This window comes from Apteryx rowi, unplaced genomic scaffold (genome assembly GCF_003343035.1).
Source record: "Apteryx rowi isolate R43461 unplaced genomic scaffold, aptRow1 scaffold_32, whole genome shotgun sequence".
Taxonomy (NCBI): domain Eukaryota; kingdom Metazoa; phylum Chordata; class Aves; order Apterygiformes; family Apterygidae; genus Apteryx; species Apteryx rowi.
Window position 1 is genome coordinate 2,905,425 of NW_020449641.1, and position 27,741 is coordinate 2,933,165.

The window sequence follows — 27,741 nt, forward strand, 5'->3', positions numbered from 1 at the left end:
CAATAAAATCTCCTCCATAAATCTGTTTGGTGAATTCCCTGGTTTTCGTTTGCATTCTCATCTGCTGCGCAGACCAATGGCTTTCACTGACACTTATTTTGCAGTCGATGAACTGACTAGTACAGTTTATGGAGTAGGGGCAGTGTTGAGCAGCAAGGGGGAAAGTTTATGATTTGGGGTAGAAGGAAGATATAATTGCAACAAGTAACATAAATGCTTTAGTAACCACCATAACACCAGTTCGGTCCAAACTGGATTGATAATAAGGTGTCTAAAAGTATGTTTTAGGAACAAGCCTCTATTTAGCCAAAAAGAATGGATTCATGTTTTCTAAGTGTTGAAGTTATTTTAGGTATTGTTCCCCTTTTTCTTGGAAAGCAAGGATTTACTGGTTCTCCAAACTTAAGTTCTGCTAACTGCTGTTTCTGAGAATTGTAGCCCAGCAATTCTGCAGTAGTATATTTGTCTGTCAAAAATAAAGTAAAATATAATAGTAATATCTTGTGTTATAAACAATCCATTCATTCAGTGGAACAGTCGCTCTTGGGTTTCCCAAAAAATTCCAGTCTCCAGGGATAAAATCAGACCATCAGATAAATTTGGTACTGGATCTTGCTAGAATCTGGAGAGAAATTATGGCTTTAAATCCTAGCCACTGGCTAAACTCCCATTGACTTTGGCAGAGCCAGAATTTCACCTGTGATAAAGTAATTGCCAATTTTTTTTCCCTTAAATGAAACTGAGTCACATCCAAGGCCTTTTAAATGTCCTTGTATTTTTCATTCTTCCTGCAAATTACATTCTCATACTCACCCAGAACATTCATGCAATAATTCCAAAAAACTAGAATTGTCTTATGTCTTGGTATATAATGCAGTGCCTTTTTTCCCCCCCTTTTTGCCTTGCTCTTTATCCTGCCCCTCTTCTCTCCAGTCCTCTCTCCTGCCTTTCCTAAAGTAGGGCCTTGAACCTGGAAGAGGGAGGTCATCTCTGATGACTTATTGTGCACCCTCAAAAAGTAGTTCCAAAGTCATGCTGCCAAACTTTTCAACTTTAAATGTCTACCAGAGTGGGTCTCATTTTCTGTTGTGCCATCTCTGTTGTAGCCAATCTCATCTCCAGTGCTCAGCTGTGGTAGCTGGATGTTGAGATCCGCTGATATGATTTTAGAAACAGAGGTCCAAGATGTAATTTTATGCATGTGTATGTGGCACCAAAACAAATGACTCAATCTTCTAAATGCTGTTCTTTTAGCACTTCCAGATAGCTTCATTTAACTCCCCAGGTTCATAATTTAGGCACTTCATAGGTATATATATATATATATATATATGTTTGTGTTTGTGTATGTATATACACTATACTATTGAAAATCTTGGTCTTGCTCTCCCAGCAACTCTTTTCTGCTAGTACCCAAAGCAGAGCATGGGAGAGGGAATGCTGCCAGTGATGAGACTGAAGGAAGGAAAAGTGGGACATCCCAAAGATGCCTGAGCAGAAGAAGAAAAAGAAATGAAAGTTTAATACAATGAATTTCAAAATGTGGGCCTTTTGTGCAGCAGACCTAAGCCCTTACTAGGTTTTGCAAGCCTTTTTGGTACCGCCAATTTCTCAGTTGAGGTTTTTAAGCCACCAAGCAAACCTACAAAACCTTTTTCTGTGTAATTGCTAGAGGATCTCAGAAAACTAATTTCAGCATCAGAGTGCACTGAACTATAACACTTGGCCTAAGAGAACAGCTCCCTAAGCCAGCTGCAGTAGTAGGCAGCTACCTTGTATGTGGAAGAGCACCGAGAGCAGCACAGTGCAGACTATTGGTCTGTGCTGGCTACAAGCCATGCTAACAGTAATGTGTTCTGCAAATGTCTCTATAATCATGCATATTTTAAAAAGCCATTTTAATAACTGATAGCTTAATACTGAACTTCCAAACTCTTAATGTTGTTTACACAACATACAAATTAGACCAATTTTGACAAGCCCTGAACCTTTGTCGGGTGCATTTATGAGTGTGGTCTGTAACAGGACTGGACTTTCAGGAACTGCAATAAATACATGAAATTAAAAGCCCTGTGGTGAACTCCAGCCAGGGCAGCAGATCAACTGGAGGCTGCCTGCCTGCTGCAGAACACCACTCCATCTCCTCTGATGAATCACCGAGTTGTGCATAGCATTAATAAACAATCAGCCAGAGAGCAAAAAGGGCGTTATCCAGATGTAATGAACTCCTGAACTGATTTGGAGAATGTGGCATGTTGACAAGGTGTCATCGACTGTGAAGCAAGACAGGCCCCCTCACCTCTAAAGCCCAGCGATAGGTATCACAAAGCCACTGCTATCTGAATCATTATCTGTCGAGCCAACCGTGCATGGTTGCCCCATTAACATTTCATGGGCAAAGAGATGAGGCTGTGAATGCTTAAAAGTCTCCTGGTGACTAAACTGCAAGGTTTTTATATTCTCTTTAATTGAAGACTTAGCACGCAGGCATGTGCGTTCACATAATCTTCAGCCTAGAGATTTCAAGCTGTTAGGTAAATGAAATATTTCAATGAGAACGCTTTCATTTTTGTCTCTGGTTACTGTTAGCCCTTAGTAAATTAGGAATAAATACTTGCAAAGAGAGTTTCATTTTTCTTTTGCACTATTTTCCGATGGCAGCTGGACAGATAATGCAGGCACGGTGTGGAACTCCTGCATAATGAAGTACAAGTACAAGCTCCTCTGAGGCTTGCAGGCAAAGCCCTGCAGCTTCATCTTAGTAGTCATCAGTATTTCAAATGGTAAGAAGATAATGGTCACTCTGAAAGGTGAGAATTGGACATGGGTGGTGGGATTTCAAAACCAAGCACTGTTCCCAAGATTGTGACCACATCTGGCTGCAGCAGCAGCATACAGAAGAGAGGCCTGAGTCATAGTCATGCTTGAAGCAGTTGTGAGTCCCCCTGGTGTAATAAAATGCTTTTAAAGCTGGGGGTAGCTAATCCATAGCTGCCCACTGCAAGACTTGTTAAAAAGATGTAGGGCAGATGTGAACCAGGCATATTGTGGGCAAGGGACTGATTCTGTCAGTGTATGTGCACTTACAGAACATAGGCATTTTGTGTCACTTCTTCCCCTCTTGCAATTAAGAGAATTTGGATGTCTCTAGTATTTTTCTACCCATCTTTAAAACAGTGAAATGGCCTGATTGTCAAAGGGTGCTCAGGGGTTGTTGAAAAGCCAAAATTCTTTGAGATGTCAGGCATCCAGACTTACCGGTCTCTTTAGCAAATGCTGGTTTAGGTTTTTGAGTGTGATGTGAAATACTGTGAGCTGTTAATTAACTTATTTTTTAGCCTGCCCTGCCCTCTTGTGAACCCAGATGTTGTGCTTAATCCCCGGGAAGAGTAAAGTGAAGCAGACCAGTGTATTTTAGGATCTGCGGGTGAGAGACTTGCCATCCGCACCCCCCCCCTCCCCGGGCCACAAAATGCAAGCTGCAAAAACAGAGGAAAGCAAGCTGTGTGCTTGGTGCTTGTATTGCATTCTTTCTACTTGGACAAGTCTTTAAATGTATGTCTTTTATAGAACATCCCGTTCCCTTTCCTCCTTCGTAACAGCTTGTGCTAGCCACCAACACCAACTCAGCCTTTGAGTTGAGTTGTTTGACTTCATTCCAGCTGTTTAGATCGGTGCTTTTTTGAGAATTAAGAAGGAGGACAAAAAACATTGAAGGAAGAGAGATGAGATGGAAGTGCAGGAGCCCGGCAGATTGCACACTGCAGCTGGAGCAGCGGATGTTTCAGCATTGGACAGATCACTGCAGAAAAGCTCCGTCGCGGCAATGGAAAGCAAGCACCCCAGTCTCAGGCAGCAGCAGCGGTAGTGGCAGAAGCATGCAACACTGGCCCAACTTTGCTGAGAGAGTTTTGCCACAGATATTTGCAGCATCAGCATAAGGCCATAAGCAAAAGTCACTGTATCTTCCTTGGGTTAAGCCTTCCATGGAATTTAGTTTTGGCTGGATGGTGACTTCAGGAGTGTGTCCCTTAAATGCTAATTTAGATGACCCAATGGAAACTTAAATATTCACTTATAAACCAGTATAAAAATAATACTACCCATCTGTTTAACTCGTCTTGGTCTGTCTTGTAACAGTTCACTGACCATCTGTTACTGTGGCGTAGAGAGAGACATTATGAATCCACTTGATTGTATGCATTTCAGACTACAATTTATTTTTGGTTGCTAGTACATATGGACTATGTTCTGTTACTCTACATGTGTTTGTTCAAAAGGACTTCTCAGCACAAATTTCCCTGGGAGGAGTGTTTCAGAATAGGGGTAGAAGGGGAAGAAAAGAAATTTTCTACTTCAGCAATAATACCTGGTTCCTAATTTGGATCCTGCCTCACTTTCTTTTCCCCCAGCAAGCCGTGTGGATGGATGAAGCAGCCAGGGGAGGGTGGCAACCAGATGCGAGCTATCTGATTAATGAAGTCACTGTCAGGTATGCATAGTAAAACTCAGACAAAGTGAATCATTAGTAGTGAATGAGTAGTAGTGAATCAGTAGCCCAATTTGGAGTGGCTTCTGCACCAGGCAAAGAGTACGGGGAAGTGGCTCCTTCCCAGGAGTAAGCAGCATTGTGCGACGGAGCTGATACTCAGCTGGGCTTCTTAGTGCTTCTATGCTGCTGCATTGCTGCAGCCTGTTTTATTGACCTCTGCTGAGTTTTGTCCTGGTGAAATGCATTGGAAGCAATTTTTTTTCCAAAGATCATAACGTTGTTCCTTGTGGACAACTTCCAGAAAGGTGCTTCATAGTCCAGCAGAGCTGTGAGAGATGCTGTGTGCCAGACCTGGCTTTTCTTCTTGCCTCTGTTTTACAACAGGATAACTTCATTCATGTCTGTAGTACTCCTGCCCTTGGATGGCAAGAGATGGAAGTGAAACTTCCACAGCCTAACCAGGTATGAGCTAGACAGTCATGCAACTTCTAGATGATTAAGGTAAATCTTGACATAATCCCCATACCTTTGATAGAAGCATTTTTAAAAGTCTGTATAGATGATGCAGGAATGTTCTTGGAGTTAGTCTGTACTCGTTCCTATTGCTCTTAAAATGTTTCGTCCTTTCTTTCTAAGTTAGCTTATTTAAATAGCCGACAGCATCAATTCAGGCATCGTCTAGCACTCCAAGAGAATCAAGTTCAGCTTTAGATCAGTTGTAAGCCATCATGACTCCTTTCATCATGAAAACCCTTCTAGCATGTACAAATGCAATGGAGAAAAATACAGCTGTAGTAAATGTCACATGGGGAGGAATGACATAAATATCTAGATGAAGCCATACCTCAGTGAAATGATATTTCCAGTTTGGGGAAGTATTTCAGGATCCTCTCAGTGCCCACAGTGTTACTGACTGTTGAGCAAAAGGAGTTGGCTCCTTTGAACTGTGGAAAAGCAATTGAATCCCTCCTATCAGGAACTGATAGCATTTCTGTGTGTATAAGAAAACAATACACACACATGTCGACCAAATAGGATTATGATTCTGTATTAATTATAAACTAATTAGCCCCCCCCATTTCTTGGGGAGGAAAGAAGGCCTACTTTATAAAAATCAGGTGAAAGGATTTCTTGCATATATTACTTACTGCAGCTTTTATAACATCTCACCACCTTTAATCCCTCTCTGTTCTTATTTGTATTTAGTAATCTATCTGAATTAGCAATGGTGTGACCCATTCTCTGCTGAGGCCGGCTGCCAGCTTATAGAAATTACTGAAATGAGGCGCCAAAGTAATGTAAGGACAAATGCCTCCCTGTACAGATTGGCATGAACACTGGAGGCAGCATTTGAGCGTAATATTGACTAATTATTTAACCATGAGTGGCAGCTCTGAACATTGTGTTCTTTTTGCTTCGCTTCCTGCATTTACTGTGAATCTAATTACGAAGAGAACAAGTATTTCTTCTCAGGTCGCTGAAAACACAGCAGCTAGCTTTAGGAAAGTGCATGGGATGCAAAGTGGAGGCAGCCGTAAACTGTGCGTCAGCTAGTTCTAGTACTAGAGCTAGTACTAGCACGCCAGCACTAGTACTCACGTAGCAGAGAGTGCAGGTGTTGGCGAGAATCTGATCTAAAAATCCTAAAGCTCCTGATAAAAGAAAAAAGATCTTTTTACCTTTAAGTAAAAATGTGTAGTTTGAAGTGAACTGCTCACATTGTTAGGAACATGGAAATGTGTTTTTTGTCCAGAGGGCTTGGCTATTTAATGATGATTCTTTCTGTGATGTTAACAAGAAGCATCCCCAGTTGGATGTGTTTCAGTAGGGATCGTGTGTATCAGGGACTACAGCCCCTGAGAGAGGAATATAGGTTTCTGGGATTCACTTTGTGGGCAAAATGTCCCTGTTGTAGATGGAAACAGTTATCAGCTGGAGACATCCTCCAGTTCAAGGACTTGAGAAGGCAGATGTACACCTTATTTTTTTCCTTTCCAGCATGTTTTGGTCTCCAGTCCCATAAGGTGAAAAATAATGGATTTCAGCTCCTATAGAACTGAAAAATAAGCATGGCAGTAAGGAGGGAATTAATTTGTAGGTGCTTCACTGAAGTTTGAGGCATTCTGGACAATTGAATATGCATCAGATAAGAGATTTGAGTCTGATCCTATTTATTCTGCAGCCCTTAGAGACCAGGACTGTCTCTTCATGTGGGTTTGTACAATACAGTCAGACTCATGACATGGACCTCAATGGAGACTTGTGTCTTGGAGTTCTCCTGGACTAACCCCTCTTTGTCCATAGGAGTGTAGGTCTGATGTGTTGCCTTTCACTTAAAAAGCATTCTTTTGAAGTGGCTTTGTGTCTCACCTCAGTCCCTGGGAGTGAGTCTCTCTGCACTGTTGGATTTGTCTGGTTCAGAGAACATGTCTTTAGCCTAGTCCAAAGGTGAACCGTGAAACCTCTGCATCCTCACTGGCCTTGTGCATATTGCTGGGACCTCCAAGGGCACCCTTCTGCCACAGGTAGCTGTGAGGCTGTCAGCTCAGCCTCTCTAGCTTGTTCATTTTTTCTTCCCCGAGTAAAAAGGCATCTGGGAGATTTTGCCTGGCCCCTCAGGCTTGCTCAGGGAGTCTGCGGAGGGGACTGGAAGACCGTGAACACCCTGGTGGTGGTCTCTGCAAAGCTCGCTGGGTTGCTAACCAGCCCCCATTCCCCAGCTCAGCCAGCTAGCCTGGCTGCACGCACCTATGCTTTTGTGTCAGATTAGCACAGCATTTGTGGCAGACTAAGGGCACCACTCAGTAAAAGATCATAGTACTACTGCCTTGAGGTGCATTCTTGGAGGCTGGAGTCGTGTGCAGTATAAATATATCCTCTTATGCTTTCATTTGGAGTCAGATGATGCCAGACTGTTATACTGAGCGTAGTGTTTTAGTATGTACTCTGTGGATGACTTGGTGAATAATATTTTTTTCCACAATAAATTAGGTGGAAATCCCCTAGCTCTAGATCAGGGTGTTAGTACCAGCCGTTCCCCTTGCTTCCTTTCCATTAAGCTTTATTGAGTTAGCTATGGCAGCTTCTTGCTGATTTCCCTCTGTGAGAAATCTACTGGCTGTCTTTCCTGGAAGTGCCCAATGGATGATTTTAACTCCAGAGGTTACTGAGACATGCCAAGACTAAGATGTCAAGGTTGGCCTTGAGCATTTGCCTCCATGCTAGCGGAAAATTTATTTCTGAAGTAAAATGATTGCCAAAAACCCATTAGATAACTTGATGTCTTATGTTGCTGGTCATTTCCAAAGCTTGTTACAGGGCTCTGATCCCAAAACCCACTTTTAATAAACTTGCAGTTGCTTAGTTTGTTTGTTTGTTTTAATTGAAGGTGCTATTTCTGCAAACACATTAGAGCAGCACCATTTTTTCTTTGCCCTTGATGCTGATTTGGTTGTGCATATTAATTAAGGGCCATTAGCAAAGGAAGTGCAGAGCAGTGCAAAATGTGGCTGAGCACATGGGCTAGAGCTATGCTGCAGTCTGCAGTGTTCTGTGTTGCACCACGTTTTGATGGGATTTGAAAAATTACAGGTGAAAACATACTCTTCCTTTATTAGCCACTCTTATTAGAACCATATGGCTTGAACTGAGGAATAAATTGGGTCTGGCGTGTATCAACCTACCATGTCTCTGCAGATGAATATCATTTCTGAAATGTCGATTAAAGGGGAAATGAAGGTGGGCTGGTGTTGTTCCCGCCATTGCTATAGGAGATGCTGGCACTCTTACCTTGTTGTTAAGGTCGTGCCACAGAGTCATCAGAGAATGACCCAGTGATGTAGGGCAAATTATCTACAGGAGTCAGCACACTTGCGTTCAACTTTATATTCCCTCATGAAACAAGAATCATCCTTGTTTGTGTGATCTGGAGCATAGCACGTGATACAGAACAAAAATATGTAGAGGATATTTACATATTGGCATGCTGCTGCTGTGCCACCGAGCAAAGTTCAGGAAGAGACCTTGACCGTCCTTGCCTCGGTTGTCATGAAATAAGAATGCGTGCTGTCACGCTGCATGAGATTCTCTTTTTTTTTTGAGAAGAAACATAAATCCTCCTATCTCAAAGCACAGTCTAATTACAAATAACCTGGAGTCAAGGAGGAATTAGTCTTTTGACACACTATTTAATATTTTATTATTTTGTGCTTCTTGTATTTTCTACCGCTTCAATACCTGGTGATGGTCCCCCTTGGAGACAGGACACTGTAGTGGGTGGAAACCACAGATCTGATCTGCTGGGGAGATTTCATGAGTTTCCCCTTGTCCAGAGGGTGTTGTGAGTATCAGTTCTGTGGAGACCCAAAATTTGTGCTGTCCTATTACTGTGAAAATGAAATGCTTCTTCCTCAGCCCCTAGAATTAAGGTATTAAGGTCCTCAATTAAGGAATTAGGGTCCTCAAACAAATACTATGTTTTTCTCCTTGGGACAAGGAGGTTGATTAAGCGATCTTTCAAAGTCACTTCCAAATCTGTTCTCTCTTGCTATTTCTTGGAGTTATACTTTGCCAGACTTGCTGGGTGTCTCCTGTCTGCTGCTTTAAGAGTTTAACTGAGTCGCTGTTGGCCCTGAAGGGAGTTTGACCAGGTCCACAGCCTTGGTGGGGGAGTGAAAGTCTGGAGAAACAGCCACCACTTTGCTCTCCCTGTGCCTCCTCCTGTGGTGAGCTGCTCCAGCAGTCGGTAGCATCCCACAGGTGAACAAGATCTGGCTTGGGATCACCATCGCTCCCCCAGCTGCCATCATGGGACAGCCTCATCGATCCAAGAGCAGCCACTGCCAGCCTAACATCAACTGTTAGCTAAAAATAACCCAGAATCCCCCCCGCACCCACACACACATATCTAAATATAAATCTCTAATGCCTCAGTAAGGAGCACTGCATTTCCTAATTGTTCAGTCAAATTGTTTAAACATTGATTAATACTGAAAAGCTTTTCCTTTCCACCGTGATCACTGTTTGGTCTCTCCTAGCTCCAGTACTTTTTCTGGAAAGTGGAGGTTTTCCTTTCCTTCCATCTCGTTCTCCAGCAGCCCTTCCCTTATGTGCCCGACGGAGCTTTGGGAACACCTCGCAGAGCTGTGCTGGCTCCTGCAGTACCCTCCAGAAGAGCCACGCGTTTGGGTGAAAGAGGAACCCAAGACGAGGGGACCAGAGGGCACGGCGTGACATTCAGGGCACTGGGACATAGCGGGTGCAAGCTGGCACAGCTCCCGTGAAGTCAACCTGCTGGCTGGTTGCACCACCTGGGCTTGCCGCCCACTCTTAATCGTAGCGCAGGTTGAACAAAGTAACATGCAGACTTAGAGAAAACGGCGAGACTGTTTCTTCTCAGCGCGTCAGTTAGCTGCCTTTGAAAATCGAAGGCTAGAGCGCTTTCTCTCGTCGGGAACCCACGCCAAGCGATCGTGCCCCATTGTTGCAGGCAGACTTGTTTTTGCACACTCCAGACAGGAAGAGCTGCACTCGCAGGGCGAAGAAAGTGGCGCAGCGAGAGCGAGGTGGGAAGAGGGGAAAGAGCCAGCAAGCGGTAGCGAAATCTGCCTGTGTTGTGGCTTCGATATGTTCCCTAGCAACCCGCCGCACTGGAGAGAGGCATTTGGAATGTGTCTTTTTTATCAGTGCAGCTGCATGTGATGTACTAGCCTCTCAGTGGTCTGGCTTGCGCTATTTTGGGTTTAAAAAATGAAGCGTGTGATTGCAGTGCTGTCATGGGCATAAGGGCTTTGGATTGCTCTCTTGCACAGATGGGAACAATTCACAGGGAGGGCTAGGAAAGTGACTTTCTGCTCCTGCTTGAATGTTGTCTGGTGCTGGCTAGTAAATACCATCTTGTGACTTAAAGACTTTGAAATGAGTAGATTAGATAGCTCCCCTGACATTTTTTTCCCCCATAAGGTGTTATTGCAGGGATGGGCTTGTATGGGTGTTTATGGAGTAACTTCATTTCTTTCCATCCACTGCAGGCACACATGGCTCTTTGTACAACAGACATGCTGAGCATTTTGCCATCTTGTCTGGGGCAGCTATGCTGACTTTCCAAATGCTTCCTCTCCTGCTGTTTCACTGCTCCTGGACAGACTCACTGCATCCTGTCCAGCTTCTGTGAGATTTTAATGGGGATTTAGCACCAAGTGCCAGGTGGGCATTCCCAGGAACCTGGACAAAACAAGCCCTCCATTTCTCTAACAAAAACATTTACAGCCTGCACAGTGGGCACCATGAGTATGAGTTACCTCACATCAGCTAGTGAATGCACCGGCAGTCTAAGCTGGAGATAAAACATCTGGAGATGGTAAAAGAAGGGCACTCACTGTGCCTATTTAGGACCCTCCTTCTTTGTCATACCATTTCTGACCAAAGTTTCTTTGATTTAGGGATTAGAACAAAGCCATAAAGTAACTTCAAACTGCACATGAGCTTCCTTTCCTGAAAACAGCTTCAGCCCTAAAGATGATCCATAGGGCCTTCAGCTGGCTCTGCTTGTCTCTGTTGCAAAGTATGGCACAACCACTGTCACAGTCACAAAGGCATAAACGATAAGGCTGGAACAGACTTGAAGATCTGTCTGCTGCTCAGAGACAGGATCAACTCTGTCTAAGCCGTTCTTCACAAATACTTGTTTGTTCCTGCTCTGAAAAGCCTCAGTGACAGAAATCACAGCCTCTCCCCAAGCAATCTCTTCCAGCACTTTGCTGTCCTCACTGTTTCATTTCCTCCATGTTGCAAACACTCTCAGATGCATGGGTAGTTTTCAGACGTGTGTGCTACACAAGGAGTAGGGCTGAGTCCCCTATTTAATACTGTAGAGAAAATACAGAGGGCAAGTGGGACAGCAAGAGAACGTGGAAAACAGATTATATAGTCTTGGGGGAGAGGGAAAAGGAGGAGGCTGCAAAGAGTTTGACATTCACAACTTCTTTCTTGGCTTGCTTTTGAAATTTGCTTAGCCCTTGGAAGCAAGGGTACGTGAGAGGGCAGTGGAGGAGGCAAGCTTGCTTGGAGATAGGCTCCAAGGGGGAGCAGGCTCCTGAAAAGGAGCATGGAGAGGGGAAGCACTGAAGAACAGGTCAGCCTGAGCTGAGAGATGTAGCAGGAGTAAAAGAAAGCCAGACTGAGAGAGGTAGAGAGAAGAGGGCCCCACCACTGGGAACAGGGACTTTAATGAAGTAAGCCCAAGAGTGTCACCTGCAAGGAAGCAGGTTTCAGTCACACATATCCACAGAGAGAGTGGGTCTTCATCTGCAATGCTTGCTCTTGGTCTGACAGGCTGGGAGCCTGTGTCCCCCCTGTGTCATATGTTCCTGTGAAAGACGAATGCAGCTGAGGGCTCAGTTGGCTGCAGTTAGGCTGGGCTAGGCTTGGACAACCTTGTTGACTCAAATAGTGCCTCTTGAACAGCCGATGTACACCTGAGTACATTGCTCACTTTGGCACGCTGAGCTAGATCCTCCGCTGCTGTGTAAATCAGCGAGTTCCCTGGAGCGACTCTGATTTGCACCGTCTGAAAGTCTGGCCCATCCTTTTTAAGTAAATACTACAAGCAGAATTATATATATCTTTTTGTTTTTCCCCTTTAGCCTTTGCTCAGTCAACCTGCAAGCTGCTTAATCATTAAAAAACAGAAGGGGGCTGCTGTTGTTGTGGTTGAACAGGACATGAAAACTCCTCATGGACAAAGTGATCTTTTTAATATATCAAAGCGGTCCAGATGCCACATTGTGTCCTGCCTCAGCCATCGGCCTCCTCAGCAATAATTGCACATGCCACTGCCTCTTTTAGTTCACCCCATTCTGTGTGAACTGCTGCTTGACCAATTAGTGAGATAAGTTCGCCTCTAGCCCAGAAGGTTTGTGGACAGCCTTCTTAGCTGCATCTCCGTACATGGAGGAATATTTTGACAGCTAAACATGGATCTTGTTGAGCTGTCAGTTCTGCTAACTCTCCCAAGTGCCTCTTATTTATTGAGTCATCAGGCTCTTCCTGACCTCCTCAGACTCAGTCCCAGCCTCGCACTAAAGAGAGCACAGAAATACAGCTCGAGCGTGGCCTTCTGAGGAGGGCAGGTTTCTTCAAGCATGGTGCAGATCATTAGGTCTATATGTCAGTGCAGTGGCTGCACCCTCAGGCTGGTGGCAGTCTTAGAGGCTGCAGCTGGGGGGATTCAGATTTATTGCACAGCCTGCTCTGGCTGCCAAGATCTTGGGGCTTTTTAAGAGGCCAAGGGCAAAGCAGGGAACCAGGGAGTGAAAGAGAATGGCTCAGGATCCCAGGAATCCTGCATTTCATTCTGGCTCTGGTGCTGAGCAAGGAATTTCCTATCCTGTTCTTTATTCCTAACATGATCTGGCTTGGAGGCTGTAGTTATTTCTGCAATATACAAAACAGACACCACAGCAAAAGCACCTATGCACTTAGCATTCGGAGCACTGTGACCACAAAGCAATTCTCCATTTGGCTGAAAAGTGTCCCCATCATGGATGTGGGATCATGTACTGGGTGCAGAAGGGGAAACATGAGAACTACTTGCTATTGAAATGCCACATAGCCCTTCAGTGCAGGGATTGAGTGAGACTGAGGGTATAGTGTTCTCCTCTGAGTCCCCGTCCACCCTGATACCCCAACAAACACACACACACAGGCACACGTCCAGAGGCCTGTGACCAACACCGCAGTCTGAGACTAGTGTTTTTTTGGTTAGCATTGGATAGTTCTCGTACAGGGAGCTGTTTCAGTGAAATCAGCTGATGCTGAAACCTCTCATTTGCTCTTGCTTGCTTCCTTTCTTCCTGTTCTGAGGATGCTGTTAGTCCATACCACCATTTAATCCTGCTTCTTTGCACATTAATTCCCTAAGCTATTGGCTGTGTCCTTCATGCACTGGGTGCACATAGCTATCTCTTCATGGGGTCTTGCCAGCTCTGGACACTCCTAGCCAGGTTGCACTTTCTTATGCCTTGCTCTGTGCCTCATCATATCTTTTCCTCTGATGCTGAGGTCTGTCTCAAATCCCTGACTGCACACTGCCTTCTGACTGTCTTTCTCTCTTCTTCTTTCTCCAGCCACTTCTCTCTCAACTTTGTATTTCTGCTTTTTTATTTATGCTTTTTGTGTTGGAAAAAGTTAATTTACTCTCTTTCTCCATGTTGTCAGAGCCCTCATTCCAGCTCTGACCTTGACCTCTGTGCTCCTGTGGCTCTCCTCCTCCAAGTGCCACCTCCTTCCCTCTGCAAGCAGGATTACCTGACAACCATGAGTAGCACAGCAACCTCAGGTCTTCACTCTGGTGCCTGCAGGTTGCACGGAGAAGGTTGAGACCTCTTGAACATTGTATATCCGTGGTGAGACTTCCTGCAACGTTTTTCAGTGGCTGATAACCCCCTGCTTCTTTGCCTCTCGGCCATGATTTGACCACCAGGTGGGATGTGTGGCTCCCTCCCATGATGGAAAGTCATTCCTCATGTCTTGCTGCCCTTTTCTTGTTTCTCACCTCCTGCTGACTATGAGAAGCTCCTGAGCAGGGACAGTGTTTCAGGGAAGCCTTGAAGCTTTTATCTGAGTAATACTTAACTGCTCTGGACTGTATTACGGAAGAATTATGACTTTATTGAGAAATTTCTATTGCTGTGAGCCAAATGAAAGATCATTTTCATAAGTACATTGGGTGAAATAAATGATAATCTACATGACAGGCATTTGCCCTGGCCTTTTTCCCTAAGTGCAGTATAGAACTTGGCACAGCTGTGTTCTGAAAATATTATTTCTGATTATGCTGGGGTAATTGATAGTGAAACCTGTGTAAGTCTCTTCTAGAGCAAGTGCTGCTCAGGCTACCAAGACGATGTTCACTGGGGGCTGCAGCCCTTCACTCTGTCCTGCTTCTTTTCTTGTGTTGTATTACTCCTTTGTTCCTGATGGGAATGTTTAATTTCACCACCTCTTTCCTTACCACCAATGTGACTGCTGTCATATCCTCTGCCTGACACTACTCAGCTTCACAGTAGCACCTGGAAGTGGGAAGGACAGCTAATGCCTTGTGGATGCGGGCTGCACTGCGAGCTTGCTGGCAAACACTTTCCCCAACTCTAACGTGGGCAAGAAGCATTAGGTCTGCAAGCAAACTGACCGCTTGTGGTGGGCACCTCTGTTTCACAGAAGGTGAGAGGGATCTTTTAAAAGTTTTTAATCACCAGTCATTATGATCAACTCCAGTCTGATAATTTTGTTAAGAACCCATTGTCCCGGCTTGGGCTTGAGATACAGAGAGGCCAGGGCCTGCTGGTAGAGGTGGTACCTGTGAACTAGTGTGAGCTGCCAGGGCAATTGCTCTTCATGAATTAAATAATGCATCTTTGCAAATGGTACTTGACACGATGTTAGATGGCTGAACTGGGATTCAGGCAACCTAACGATACCTGCAGAGGGTTCTTCGTGAGGAAAATTGTTTTAAATGCAATAAAGCTTCAGCCTCTTAAAGGTATAAAGCAATTCAGCAACAAAACCATCCGCATAGACGGTATAAAATACAAAAATGTTCTAACTGAGACAGAAATTAGAGAATGAATTCTGATCTTTACTGTTTTACATATTGTCTTGAGCTGTATCAGTACCCTTTTAATACTCTTCTCTATGATCTTTCGCCACAAGATCTGGAGGTGCAAGCAAATGAGCTCTCCCTTCGACTCTGAAGAATAGCAATCTTCTCATTATTATTTGCAAATTCTCTTTTCTCTTGTATCACTAGAAAAGGTGTCATTTTGAATATTTTTTGTCATCTTTAAAGCACGGCTCAGCTAAGGGGTAAGCGTAATTAGATGGTCTGGGCAGAATCCAGACGTCTGGACTGTCTGTTAAATTTCTGCCTTCTTTCCCTTGACTCAGTCACCTGAGAGAGTCTTGAAAGTCAAACAGAGGATCATATTCAGTGCTTATACTCTGCAACGTGTTCAGAGCTCCCCATCTACTTTCCAAAGGAACTTGTACTCATTTTGTTAAAAGGGGTTGGGACCCTACAGAAACCACTTCAAGAAATGTGGCCTATACAAACCTGAAAGAAAAACAGCAAAGTTTTTAGCGAGAAAGCAACCACACATGAGGAAAAGAGAATAAATGATTCTGGGATCAGAACATGAGTAAAATGGAGAAGTCTGCCTACCCTGATAAAACAAAGAAGTAGAATCCAGCAGGAATAGAATTTGCGTTTGCCACACTATTGTTTTAGCTAATATTATTCTTACCATTTTTATTTATAAAGCAAGACACCTCCTGAGCAGCTGAAGGGCATGTTGGGAGACCAGTGATTGTTTTGAAGACCTTGTAATCTTAAAAGACAAAACATAGACACGTGTGATTTGAAAAAGGCACAACTTGGCGACTGAAGATAATTAATAATAGTCATAATTTGTACTCATTCAGCATCTTTCATTCAAGGATCTCAAAGCATTTTGTAATCATGAGTTCACTGAGACCCTCAAACTCTCTTGAGACAGCCAAGCATTATGAACACCATTTAAAACAGCAGGGTGCAGGATCAGACTGGTTTAGAATATTGCTGAGGATAAAACTCAGGAATCCTGCCCTCCAATCCTGTGGATGCTAAACCTTTTGCCCTCTCCAAACTGAGAAGCTGCTTTTTTACAGTAATGTATATATATAATTTTTTAATGTTAAGCAAAATATGTAGTCTTCATTTAAGTCACTAGTGTCCTGGGAAGTGTAGTGGCCCATGTCGTAGCTGACTAAAAATGAGACTACAGATAGTGGGTTAAACACATTTGGTTAACCATTTGTTTGCTGTTATAGTTTTCACATGAAAAAAGCTTAGATTGAAACCTGTCTTGTTGATGGAAAGTGATGTGATTTTAAGTTTCTTTGTGTATTAAAACAGAAACCCAATTTGCATACTTTAAGTATCTTTTCTAGCATATTCAGGCATCTGGCAAGAAAGCTATATTTAAACTGTTAATACAGTATGAATGCAAGTTTCACATGCAAAATTAGTATCATTAAAATTGTGAGATTTATTTTTCTTTTAAAACACAAGTGATGCCCCAACACTTCTGTTTTTGTTACCTGATAAGGCACTGCAGCTGGGACAGCCTATTTTTTGAATAGGCGACGAACCTGAACCACAGGGCAGATGGTGCTCATACCCTGTCAACCCTCTGTCACCATATGGTGAGTGGCGGTGAGGTCCCTTGTTACTGTGGTCCACCAGAGAAAGCGCTGGACCAAAGGTGTGGGTGCTTCAGCCCTAGCCACTAAGCCCATTTTGTGGTGTCAGTTTTTGTCGTCTGTAAAAAACGGCTGAGCTCTGGCTTTGTGAGTGCTTTGCAAATGAAAAACTTAAAAAAGAACAAAGCTCTATTATTTCCTTGTGTTTTAGGGCTCTTTCTGGAAGGGTAGGTTTTGAGTAGAGAGTACTCTCTTTCAATGGTCTGTTGTGGCAATGAATCCCACAGGCTAACTGCATACTGTGTGAGGAAACACATCTCTTTTCATCCTAATGAATTTTTGAGCATTCCAGTTTTTCGCAGGTAAGCCCYGTGCTTGTCCTATTAAGATGGGGGTGCAGTTTGACTGGAGGGAAGACCATGAGCCTCGCTCGGAGTGCACTCGCTGTAACCAGATTCCCTAGCAGCCCTGCTTCTTTCAGTAGTGTTACCTTGGATTTACACAAACGTGCTCTGTATAAATCTTGAGGATCATCATCTCCCTTGGCAAAAAGCTCTAGGCAGTGCTATGTACCCAAGACGTATAGCCAAGATGACAAGAAGAGTATTCAAACCCATCTATAGCACTTCCTTATGCAGCTTGGGACTAAGACTTTGAGAACATCATCTCCTACGAATGTTTATGGTATCTACTCTGAAATGCAGATTTTGACTTGCTGATAGCAGTAAATATAATGCTTAATTAATTAACACTTTGAAGGCAGCCCCTGGAAGCCTGCATTATTATGACATAAGGCAAGGCGAGTTGATAAGCAGGCTATATGGTCTTTACTGCTGGTGATGATACATGGGAATGAGAGAGCGCTTGACTCGGAGCCCAGAGAGTGGTGGCAAGGCAAGCAGTTAGAATGAGAATAGAATAAAGCCTTCAATCTTGAAACAAATAGGAAAGTAAATGTGGGCCCCCCGATGTAATTTTATGAAGCAGAACAAGCTCCTCCAGCCAAAAACATAGGGCTAAAATGATGCATTCTCCCTATCCATATATTCATATAAAGATGCTGCCCCATTCCCCCTGTCAGTAGTATCATCAGCTTGTACATTGTATTCCAGGCAGTCCTAGCTTTTTTAAAAAAAATATCTGAAGTATCTATTACCGCAATAAATGGGGTTAATAGGAAAACACAAAACAAAACGACCCCCCCTCCTTTTCATATGAGATAAGCCTCGACAAGTAAAACATATTTGTGTAATGATAGTGCTAAAAGGCCCTAAGCAAGATCAGGCACCGTTGCACTTGCTTCTGTATATACATATAAGCAGCAATGGGACATCAATATGTAGCATTTTATAGAGAATCTTGTTTGAACTGTAGTTTAAATCTGCTGTTTCCTGAAATAGCATGTCAAAAATGTATTACTTGGAGATTTGTTTGTTTTGCTTTTTCTAATTAGAAATGGCCAATATTGTTTTGCAAAAGTCTACTTGTTCTTCTGTTAATTTGAATATTATAAACATACCACAGTGTCCAGCGGAAAAATGACTATCCACAGAAGTGGAAGCTATTGTTTAATACAGTCGTGCTCGGTGCAGAAGCAAGCACCAGGTAGTGGCATTTAGAGATTATCTAACTTTTATAACACCCAGCAAAAACAACAAGCCCTTCCAGATTCAAAACATTAGTGAGAACATGAAGAATAGCAAGAAAACCTACTTAGTCTGTTTGCATATAATAGAATATAAACAATCCAAGGACAAAACAGTCATGCTCATTTATTACTGTACTTGATGATTAATGAAACACACTGTCTCTGTGTAGTCACTTGCATCACAGAAGCTTGGAGGGCTTTGCATGCACTGATAAATTAACGGGGAAATACTGTTAAACCCATTTTACAGAGTAATTAAGGTGCATGTATGGTGATCCTGTTGAATTCAGTATCAATGCACAGAGACCAAGTTTTTGTTTTCATCACTATGAGCTAAAAGTTGGGCTCCAGAGTGCCAAAATAGGCATCTGTATGAGCAGCCTAATTTTCAGAAGTTCTGGGAACCAATCAGCTATTTAATGATTCACTTAACTTTTTTTTGCCTTCTAGATGTATTGTCCTGCTTTTGAAACCATCAGACAAGATACCTCCCCTTCCACCTGTCTGCATCCCTATTTCAGCATGTTAAGAAAGAGGCATTTAGCAAAAATTGCAGGCTGAAATGTCAAAACTGACAAAAAGCTTTTTCTATTAATGTTATTAACACATAAAATCTGTGGAACTCATTGCCACAAGAGACTGTTGAAACCAAGAGCTTCACAGGATTCGAATAGCACTGGGGATGAGTATGGCTAACCAGGCAAGGATAGAGTTACAAGAATGAAGTTTAAAAATAAAGAAAAATATCTTCTAGAGCTTTGGAGCAGTTACAAAACTGTCCTATTTCAAAGCATGCCAGCATTTAACAAATGAAGGTTCTGCCGCCAGGACCACCTGCTTCCGCATTTCTGGTTTGCTCCTGCAAAGCAGTTGGTGCTGGATGCCCTGGGAAGCAGGTAGGCAGTAGGTAACCTGCAGCTCATCTGGGAGGAGAGCTCAGTTATGCCTGCCCTGAAAACTTGCAATTTCAGTCTGCCCACATGGGCAGGAGATCGTGGCCTGTCAGTGGCTATCATCTCCTGCAGGGCAGCTTCTTCAAAGGAACTTGATGGATTATTCTCCTACCAGGAATAAGCCCAGGAATGCTTATGGCTCAGGGACTTTAGGCAGAATCGTCTTTTCAGGAATCTGTATGCACTCAGGCAGATGTAACTTTTCAGTGGGAAAATAAATCAAGAATTGAAATATTTTTCTCCAGTGCACCTTCTCTGTAAGAAGAATCAGTTGGCCTTAATTATAGACTGAATTGCAGCTGCAGGCAATCTTGATATTTCTTTAGGAGCTTGACTCATGAGCGATGTGGCACCATGCTGAATTCTCTGGTCTGAAAGTTTGCGATTGTTTTGGACAGTCAATAACTTAAATGAAAAAGCATGGTCTTTGTCAGGCCATTGAGTAAAAATGTGCTGAGATGTTAGTTAACTGTTTATTTAACTGATGATCAGTTTTGGTGAGTGAAGTGAAAGGGAAGTGCTAACTTTTTGCAGATGAACAAGGAGAAAAAAATGAAAGGGAAAGTAAGTATCAGTGAGAGATGTTTCTGGCTGCCTTTCAATTCCAAATTGGGCTAATTCTACCTTCTGAAAAGAAGATAATTTCCACGTTTCTGTAATTGGGAACACATAATTGAAGTTATTTTCTCTCAGAGAGAAGAAACCTCTTGTGCATCATTTGCAAATGGACAGGAAAAATGACCACATACAGTGTACTCTGAATGATGGTGCATTCATCACAGCATCGTCTTTAGATTTCTTTGCTGATTTTGCACAGTGTTTTTTACCCATTTGGGTAAAAATGTGAGTGTGGACACAGAAGGTTCATGTTGGAGAATGCACTTTGCTAACTCCAGAGCTCCCTCTTTCTGGGCAGCTGTTAAATTGGTTACCGGTGAGGTCTGGAGTACAAAATATATGCCAAAGAAGTGCTGAAACAAGTGTCAACTTAGTGTACCAAAATAATCATGCAGTGATTCCACGCGACTGCTTCTTTTGACCTGGCTTTTTAGGAACTGAACTTTAATGAGGAAGATGCAGCGCTCTTGAGAGCGGCACAAACGATGAACTCACTTCCTTTTGTTCGTAGCATGAAGATATTTTCTACTGTGGGGTTTAACCCTTGGAATGATGGCATTTTCCTAGGCATCCCATTAACTAAGCAGTCGATACGGTGTTCGTGAATGCATTCGCAAGTGTGACTGTGGTTGTCATGGTGCTCCGTAAGGTGGCTTAGTAGTTGGCAGAGGTAGCGAGGATTGAACTCAGGTGCTCCTGCTACCAAAGCACGGTCCTCCCTGCTGGCTCTTTGCAGGCCAAGGCTCTTTTCTGATTTCACTGGGCGGTTCATCATCTTTGGTGTTGCTGGGATTGGCCAGACAGAATGATGGTGAAAGGCTTGGGAGGCCTGTATTGCAGTTCTGCGTAGACCACAAATCTGGGCTGTCTGTAGCTCAGGCAGTATGTATTTGTGTGTGCATCGAGGCATTGTGGAGGAAAGAGGAGAACACATGAAGATAACTATGGTAGATTAGACAGTAAATTGGATTTCTAGACAGCTTTGATCAATGTACAGATCAGGAGAGAATAGAGGAAGTCTAAAAAACAACAACAAAACCCTGTTTTGTAAGGAAAGCTAGAGTTATATTTTTACCCTGACCTAACAAAGGAGAAGGAAGGAAATTGCTTTGCTGAAACAAGCATTTTAGAGCAGACTAAGGATACACTTTTCTCTCTATGTTTTTGTGCGTGCATGTCCCAACAAACTCAACAGCATGTTCATATGCATGAAATGTGTTTTCCTGGAGGCACGTAGTCAGCATGTGCTGTGTGAGAAGGAAGAAGATGTGCCTAGCACTGCTTAAATGTTGGTCAAAAAGGCACAGCATTTTACTCAAAATAAGTTAAAATGTCTCATAACGTTATGGTTGGTATTTGTTATTTTTGCTGACATTGGGTACTGGGTAAGAAATCTGCCTAGTTTAGAAATGTGCAGTGTAGCTAAAAAGTATGAGCACAGCCTATTTATTTGTGTGTCTGAGGCCTCCAAGCGTGGCCTCCAAAAACAGAGAAAGTCAAGGAGGACTTCAAATCTGCAGATTTCGGTCTTTGGTTTCAAATGGCACCCTGAACTAAGCAGGCACAACCAGCTCCTGGGTCCGTGGATGTGGGAAGCTGGTGCGAAGGAGAGACAGAGGGCTTCCCACCAGTGTGGCTGGGAGCAGAGTGCCCTGCCAAAACCCGGCGGGCCACACCAGGGCAGTGGGAGGCAGGGCTGGTGGGGACCATGCTGCACCCTGGAAATGCCACGTGCTTGGCTCGGAGGCCGGCCAGCACCGGGGGGTGATGCGGGGCTGGCGGCTGGGTTTTCAGTGGTGCTTTACCGCAGAAAGAGGAAGGATGGGTTGTGGTTAGGGCGCTGGACAAAGACTAACGAAGTTTGGGCACGGATTTTGTCTTCGCCTCAGATCCCATGTGTGATCATGGGCAAATCACTTTACCTCTATGCCTCTTGCTTCCCTTTTCGGGGAATAGGCAGCTCCTCATGCCGTCTTCTTTGTGTCCATTCACATTATAAGGCCTGAGGGTAAAAGTCCATGAAAAGTCTAGGGAAGGTGTCTCAGTTGTCGTGTGTCAATGGTCAATCCTTTCTGCATGGAAGCCAGAACAGGCACAAGAGATGGAATAATATTTTAAGAGGCTCAGTTGCTTGATTAATTTCTCAAACTAATAAATCCTTGGCTGCACTTGCTGTGTTAAAATATATGTTCAGGCGAGATTCATGATCAGCTCTTAGGAACAAGAGAGCAAAGGAAAAAAATATGGTTCTTCCAAGATTAAATGCTTTACATTTGGCAGCTTTAATTGGCCTATTAATAAGCCTTTTTTTAGGGTTATGTTATTTATTATTTTTAATGAAACAGTTGTCTGCTGGGCTTCTAAAAATAGCCATCAAAAACTGGCCAAGGGCTTCTGGGTGTGCTGGGTCAAGTACCTGGTTCTGAAACTCCCAGTCACATGGGTGTCCTTACCTCATCCAGAATGATACATGCCRTTGGGGTGGCACTTACCTGACTTAGAGAGCAAATGCAAATCCTGTGCACTGTACAGGCCTATCTCGCATATGAAAAAATAAGTTGGTGGTGGCCCAAACACATCAGCATAGTTGCATTTGTACAATAGAGTTTATTGAGCTGTGAATGGATGTTCAGGATTTCCAGATRTTCAGCAGCTTGCTCAGAGCAATTGCTAGGCATCCTGAAATCCCAGACAAATGCCCAAAATCTTTGGATATTGCTCAGATGTAAACCCTCAGCTGAAAAAGAAAATATCTCTGGTAAAACCTGAATGTATGGTAGGTCCAACCTCTGTTCTCACTGAACATATGGCAAATAGACCAGGCACAGCCCTCCAGGGAAGTTCATCCAGCCTGTGGCTTATTCCAGGTGCCCTTCCTTCTGGGGGACCCTGGCATCCATTTCCCTTGTGCACGGCTGCTACTGCTCTAGAGAGGACGTGGAGGGCAGACAGCAGGCACAACTGTGCCTTGCACGTGCGCAGTAAATCCAGCGTTGCCAAGGCATGCATTCATGCTGCTGTGCTCCCATGGGCACAGCACGTGAGATAGGTCAAGGCGACAAGGGAGGGGGGTAATGGTGTACAGCCTAGCGTGGGCTCTAGAAAAATGAGTATGACAGGGTCAGGAAAATGCAGGAGTTTGGTTGCTTAGAGTGGATGATTGAAGTATTGCTAAGCACAGTCTTGAGCACTCGTCTACATTGATTGATATCTCATTTGAAAGCTCCTTCTTGCCCGAAAGAAAAACAAAAGCACGAAAGCATTTAGTTAATTCTCTTGCAACGCTGTGAAGCTGCTGTTCTCTGTTGAAAATGAGTGGCTCAATAAAGATTTATCATGTCAGGTGTATGTAGTCTGTGTGAGCTATAGGTGACCAGTGTTTTGTTTCTACAGTGATTCTGCATTTTCTTCCCATTCAAATGGGTATGATACATGGAAAAATACTTGCCTCTAGACTAACACTCAAAAGGACTGGGATCTAAGGTCCAGTCCTTGATGAAAGCAAGAATTAATCAATTAAATCACTTGCTTTACTGAAATACTGTATTTCATAAATAAGTTAATTTTCGCATGCAAGTCTTTCAGGAAAGCAGTGCACACAAGGAAAGCTGTCGTCAGCATCTTTTAATCCTGAAATGACCGAGTTCCTCATTGCACGCACCAAACTTAGCTTTTTCTAAGAAACTCTTAGGCACCAGAATGTTTCTGTGCTTCTCAAAATATGCCCRTACTTCTGCTGTTTTCCAGGGAGACGACTCACCGAGATGGACTACAAATATTTTATGCCAGCTCTTAGCACATGAAGGCCAAGAGGTCTCGGTTTCTAAGCATGTATTAAAATGTTTGTATTCATAGTACTAAAAATCTGTGGACCAGCTCCTGCTCTCACTAACGTTAATAGCAGGATTTGTGTCAAAACAAACAAGCAAAGAACATAACTAGCAGTTAGGGATTATCTGTCTGTGTCCATATACTATGGCAGTGTAGGAATGGCTGCTTTAGCGTCTTTTCTGTTGTGTTGTTAAATGGTGGAAGCTTTTGCCAAATCCAAACTGAAAGGCTTCCAAAGCCTTTTTCAGTGTTGGAAAATGTTTGTATCGAGTTATCCTTGGAATAGTTTTCTCCTTTATTTATTATTATGTGCTACCCAGTAGACACCTAATTATGAGGCACAGAACACTTCTCGTTCTAAGAGGATATATAGCACTTCACTGGATGTTTTTAGGAGTCCGTTTTCATTACATTAAGTGGGATGTTTACTTGCGTGAATCCCTCGGGTATTGAAAAAAGCAAAAATAGGACAAAGAATGAAGTTTAACACTGAACAGCCAGTAGACCATCTTAGTGTGGGGGAATGCTTTTATACCACATCACAGACTGTTTGTCCTTTTTTTTTTTCAGAGCGGGTATCCAAGCTCTGGGCCTGCATCAAGCACTCCTGCCTTCAGGCCTGAGGATGAGCTGGAACATCTGACCAAGAAAATGCTGTATGACATGGAGAATCCTCCCTCTGATGACTACTTTGGTGAGCTCTGCCATGTCTTGTTGAATCAATCTGTCCGTAGCCCCTTTCCGTATTTCCTAGGTTCTGTAACGGGGAGGCCTGACAGCTGTACTGTTAATGTAGTGACGTTCATATTGATGGATTTGCTTTCTATGCTTGGGCTGGAAGTGTAATCATCCATAGGAATTTCTCTGTAATTTCAACATAAATCTCATGCTCACTTGCTGTATGTAAAGACCGTAAACAGTCTTTCTGGTTACAAAGTTAAATTTTTCAGTGTCTGGTTCATCTTGACACCATCTGTCCTCAGCTTCTTCGCTACCAGGCTGAACTCAGGTATGGTACGCTATCTTGCCTGTCTGCCCAGCCCATTTGCATTGCACCTGAAGTAATCCTGGCAGTGTAAATGCATTCTGCTCCTGAGGCACAGGTTCTGATTTCTTGTATACTGGCACAGATCAAAAGGAAATCCATTTTGAGTCAGTCAGGTTGATTTTACATGGACACCAGTTAGCCCAGAACTGGGTCCAATAGATATGGGAAAGATGAATCTGGACCGATTGGCTCGTTATATCTGTGTCATCTTTCTTGCCTAGAAAAGATTAGCAGGTAATTTCCTTTTTAAATGGTATATAAATGTGTTATCTCAGGTATCTATAGGTATAAAATATATATCTTACCTCATATAAAAAAAGGTGATATGGATTCTGAACTCTGCATTGAAGTCAAGAGACTTGGGCATATTTGATGCGTTTCCCCTGTCTGTTTAGTTTCTTACAGGCTTGGGTGATAGAGTTGTTAGGAAACAAATCGCTGTAGTTTGTAGAGTTTAAGACTGGGGGAGGCCATTCATTTTGTCTTCTTTGCCTTCCTTTTTATCACCGCTTCTTAAAATTTTCATTTAGATTGCCCCCTAGGTCTATGGCTGTAGATTTTAGTTGGACCAAGCACTTCTGGCTTAAAGAGACTTCAGTGATTTTGTTCAATCAAAAGTCAGGTGAGACCAAAGTGTCACTAATGAACAAAGACCTTGCAGTGAGAAGGATTTGATTAAATGAGAAGGCTGAGATCTTCTCATCAAACGTTGCCCTGCAAGATGGGGTGGACATCAGCCTCACTTCCCATCAGTACCCTCTGCCTCTCATCTTCCCCCTCACAGCTGGAATGTCTTCTCTACAAACCCTGATAATTGTCAAAGCCGGTGATTAGCACAGCTCCAAGGTGTGAGCCAAAATGACTAACTGAAGAGAGGATAATCGGAGAGCATTTTCTGTGCTACTGTAGACCTGTGTTTGACTTCATCTCTGCCCCATATCCATTTGTGCATACTCTGTGATGTTTTAAAAGGGAAGCAACAACCAAACAAACATAACATGTATTTAGCTATTAGCAGGCACGGGCAAGAGGAAAAACCTTTTTACTGTTCCCTTCAGGCAAATGGCTGAAACCCTGAAGCATGAGATTTGATTACAGTCATTTTCTTAATGCAAAGCCGTAAGTGGCATCAGCAGGTTGAGGGACRGAAGCCCAACCCATTCTCCCCGTAGCCCAAGAAGGAAGGCAGGTGAACAGAGAATGTGGAGATTCACAGGATCCAAGGTCAGAGAGGACCTTGCTATTATTCAGTTCAATGTCCTACTCTCAGTTTCTCCCAGGAACTTGATTGAATCATGACTTTAAAAAAAAAAAAAATCTAATCTTATCTTAAAGACTTCAAGCAATGGTGAGTCAACCACCTACCCTGATAAGCTGTTCTAGTGATTAATTTTCCTCACAGCTCAGAAATTGCTTCCTGAAGTGGAGCTTTAGTTTTGTTTAGCACTTGTATTTATGAAGCTGAAATGCTGGGGTTTTGCATGCTAATACTGTAGCACTAAGATGGCTCTGCTCTGTTTGGGAGTGTGATACATCAAATCTTTTTCATGCAAAAGGAATGCGTAGCTCAAGGGATTGGGATATAAAGTCTCTCAACATTGGGTCATCAATTTGATTATCAGATGGGAGGTCAGACTAATGCCATGCCACTAGCTCTTAATTCAATAGGAAACAAGGAAATGGAAAGCAAGCTCCAGAGCATTCAGAAATTTTGCTAGTGTTGTTGTTATGAACAGTAGCATGATCAAAGATTGTGTGATCATGATGCAAGCTGGAAGACTAAAACCAAACAACAACCCCAGTCCTAGCTCGGGCAGGTGGTGTTTAATTACAATCTGGGCTCTGAGTGATCTTCTAATTGCACTGAGTCTGTGCCACTGAGGATCATCTGAAACAAAGACTCCAAGCTTGGCTTTCTGGACGTGCAGAAGGACAACATGTTGGGCTGAACTCCTCAGTTCTCTAAGCATGTTGTGCTCCATGCAGCAATTTGGGAGACACACCCACAGCTAATTACAAACCTACCAAGAAGAACACAAAACAAAACCAGCAGAGGTGGATTGCTGTCATCCTCTGAGCTTTGTTCCAGTCTGAGCGTCTCTTGCAGGAAAGAGGCCTTTGGGATCACAGTGGATGAGGTCTTTTGATATGGTAGTGCAGGCAGGGAGTTTTGTACTAATTCTGGCTATGTCAGAGGTAAATATTCATCTGCTTCAGCTGTCAGCCTAGTGCCTTTCAGTAACATTATGTTCATGTGGAAGGAAGAAATTGAGTGTGGGAGGGACAAAAAAGAGTTTCAGCTTTGGTTAACTGTCTGAACCAATCTCTCTGCCTTTATTCTTTATTTGTTTAGCATGGTAGCATGGATCGTACAAGATTCATATGCCACATTGATCAAATAATCAGAAAAAGGACAAATGGGCAGAGACGTTGACTCTGATTTGCATTAAATATCTTTTGCCTGAGGTCTAAATGCCATGGTAATTGTAGCATACCAGATAGCTGTCAGCTAATCACTTTTATTAGTTTGAATTTGGAAAACTGAATTTCAGCATATTAAAAGTTGGTTAAGAGCAGATAGGTTTTGAATTGAGGAATCTAATTAACCTTGCTAGAAAGCTGCAAGGCGTTATATTAAGTCATGAAAATAATTTGTTGGAATAATTACATTTGAACTGTCAGGCTGAAGAAAGGTCATTTTACTTGGCCCATCAGCGCTCTGGATCTTTTCTGTAATCATCTTCATTCTGCAATCTTACTTTCTRTATTTCTGGTTTTGATCAAGCTATCTTGCCTCTGGAGTCAGCATGGGCAGCATGGAGCATCCTGGGGAGGGAGGAGGAGTAGGGGTTACTAAAGATTTGTCACTCCTAGCTCTGGTAATGCTGGCTGGTGCTGCCAGGAGGCTGGCAGA

At 43.2% G+C, this 27,741-nt stretch overlaps 1 protein-coding gene across 22 annotated transcripts in view; it reads left to right on the forward strand.

The window, feature by feature from the left end:
- Window positions 1-27,741, forward strand: part of LPP (LIM domain containing preferred translocation partner in lipoma) — a 369,106-nt gene that overhangs the window by 258,656 nt on the left and 82,709 nt on the right. For 21 of the 22 annotated variants that reach the window (XM_026070809.1, XM_026070806.1, XM_026070811.1 and 18 more), the window contains one exon: window positions 24,350-24,473. In XM_026070809.1, the coding sequence (XP_025926594.1) occupies window positions 24,350-24,473 (124 nt within the window). Of the gene's footprint in view, window positions 1-4,892; window positions 4,955-24,349; window positions 24,474-27,741 lie in introns of those variants that run through there. The other variant, XM_026070828.1, reaches the window with a different exon arrangement.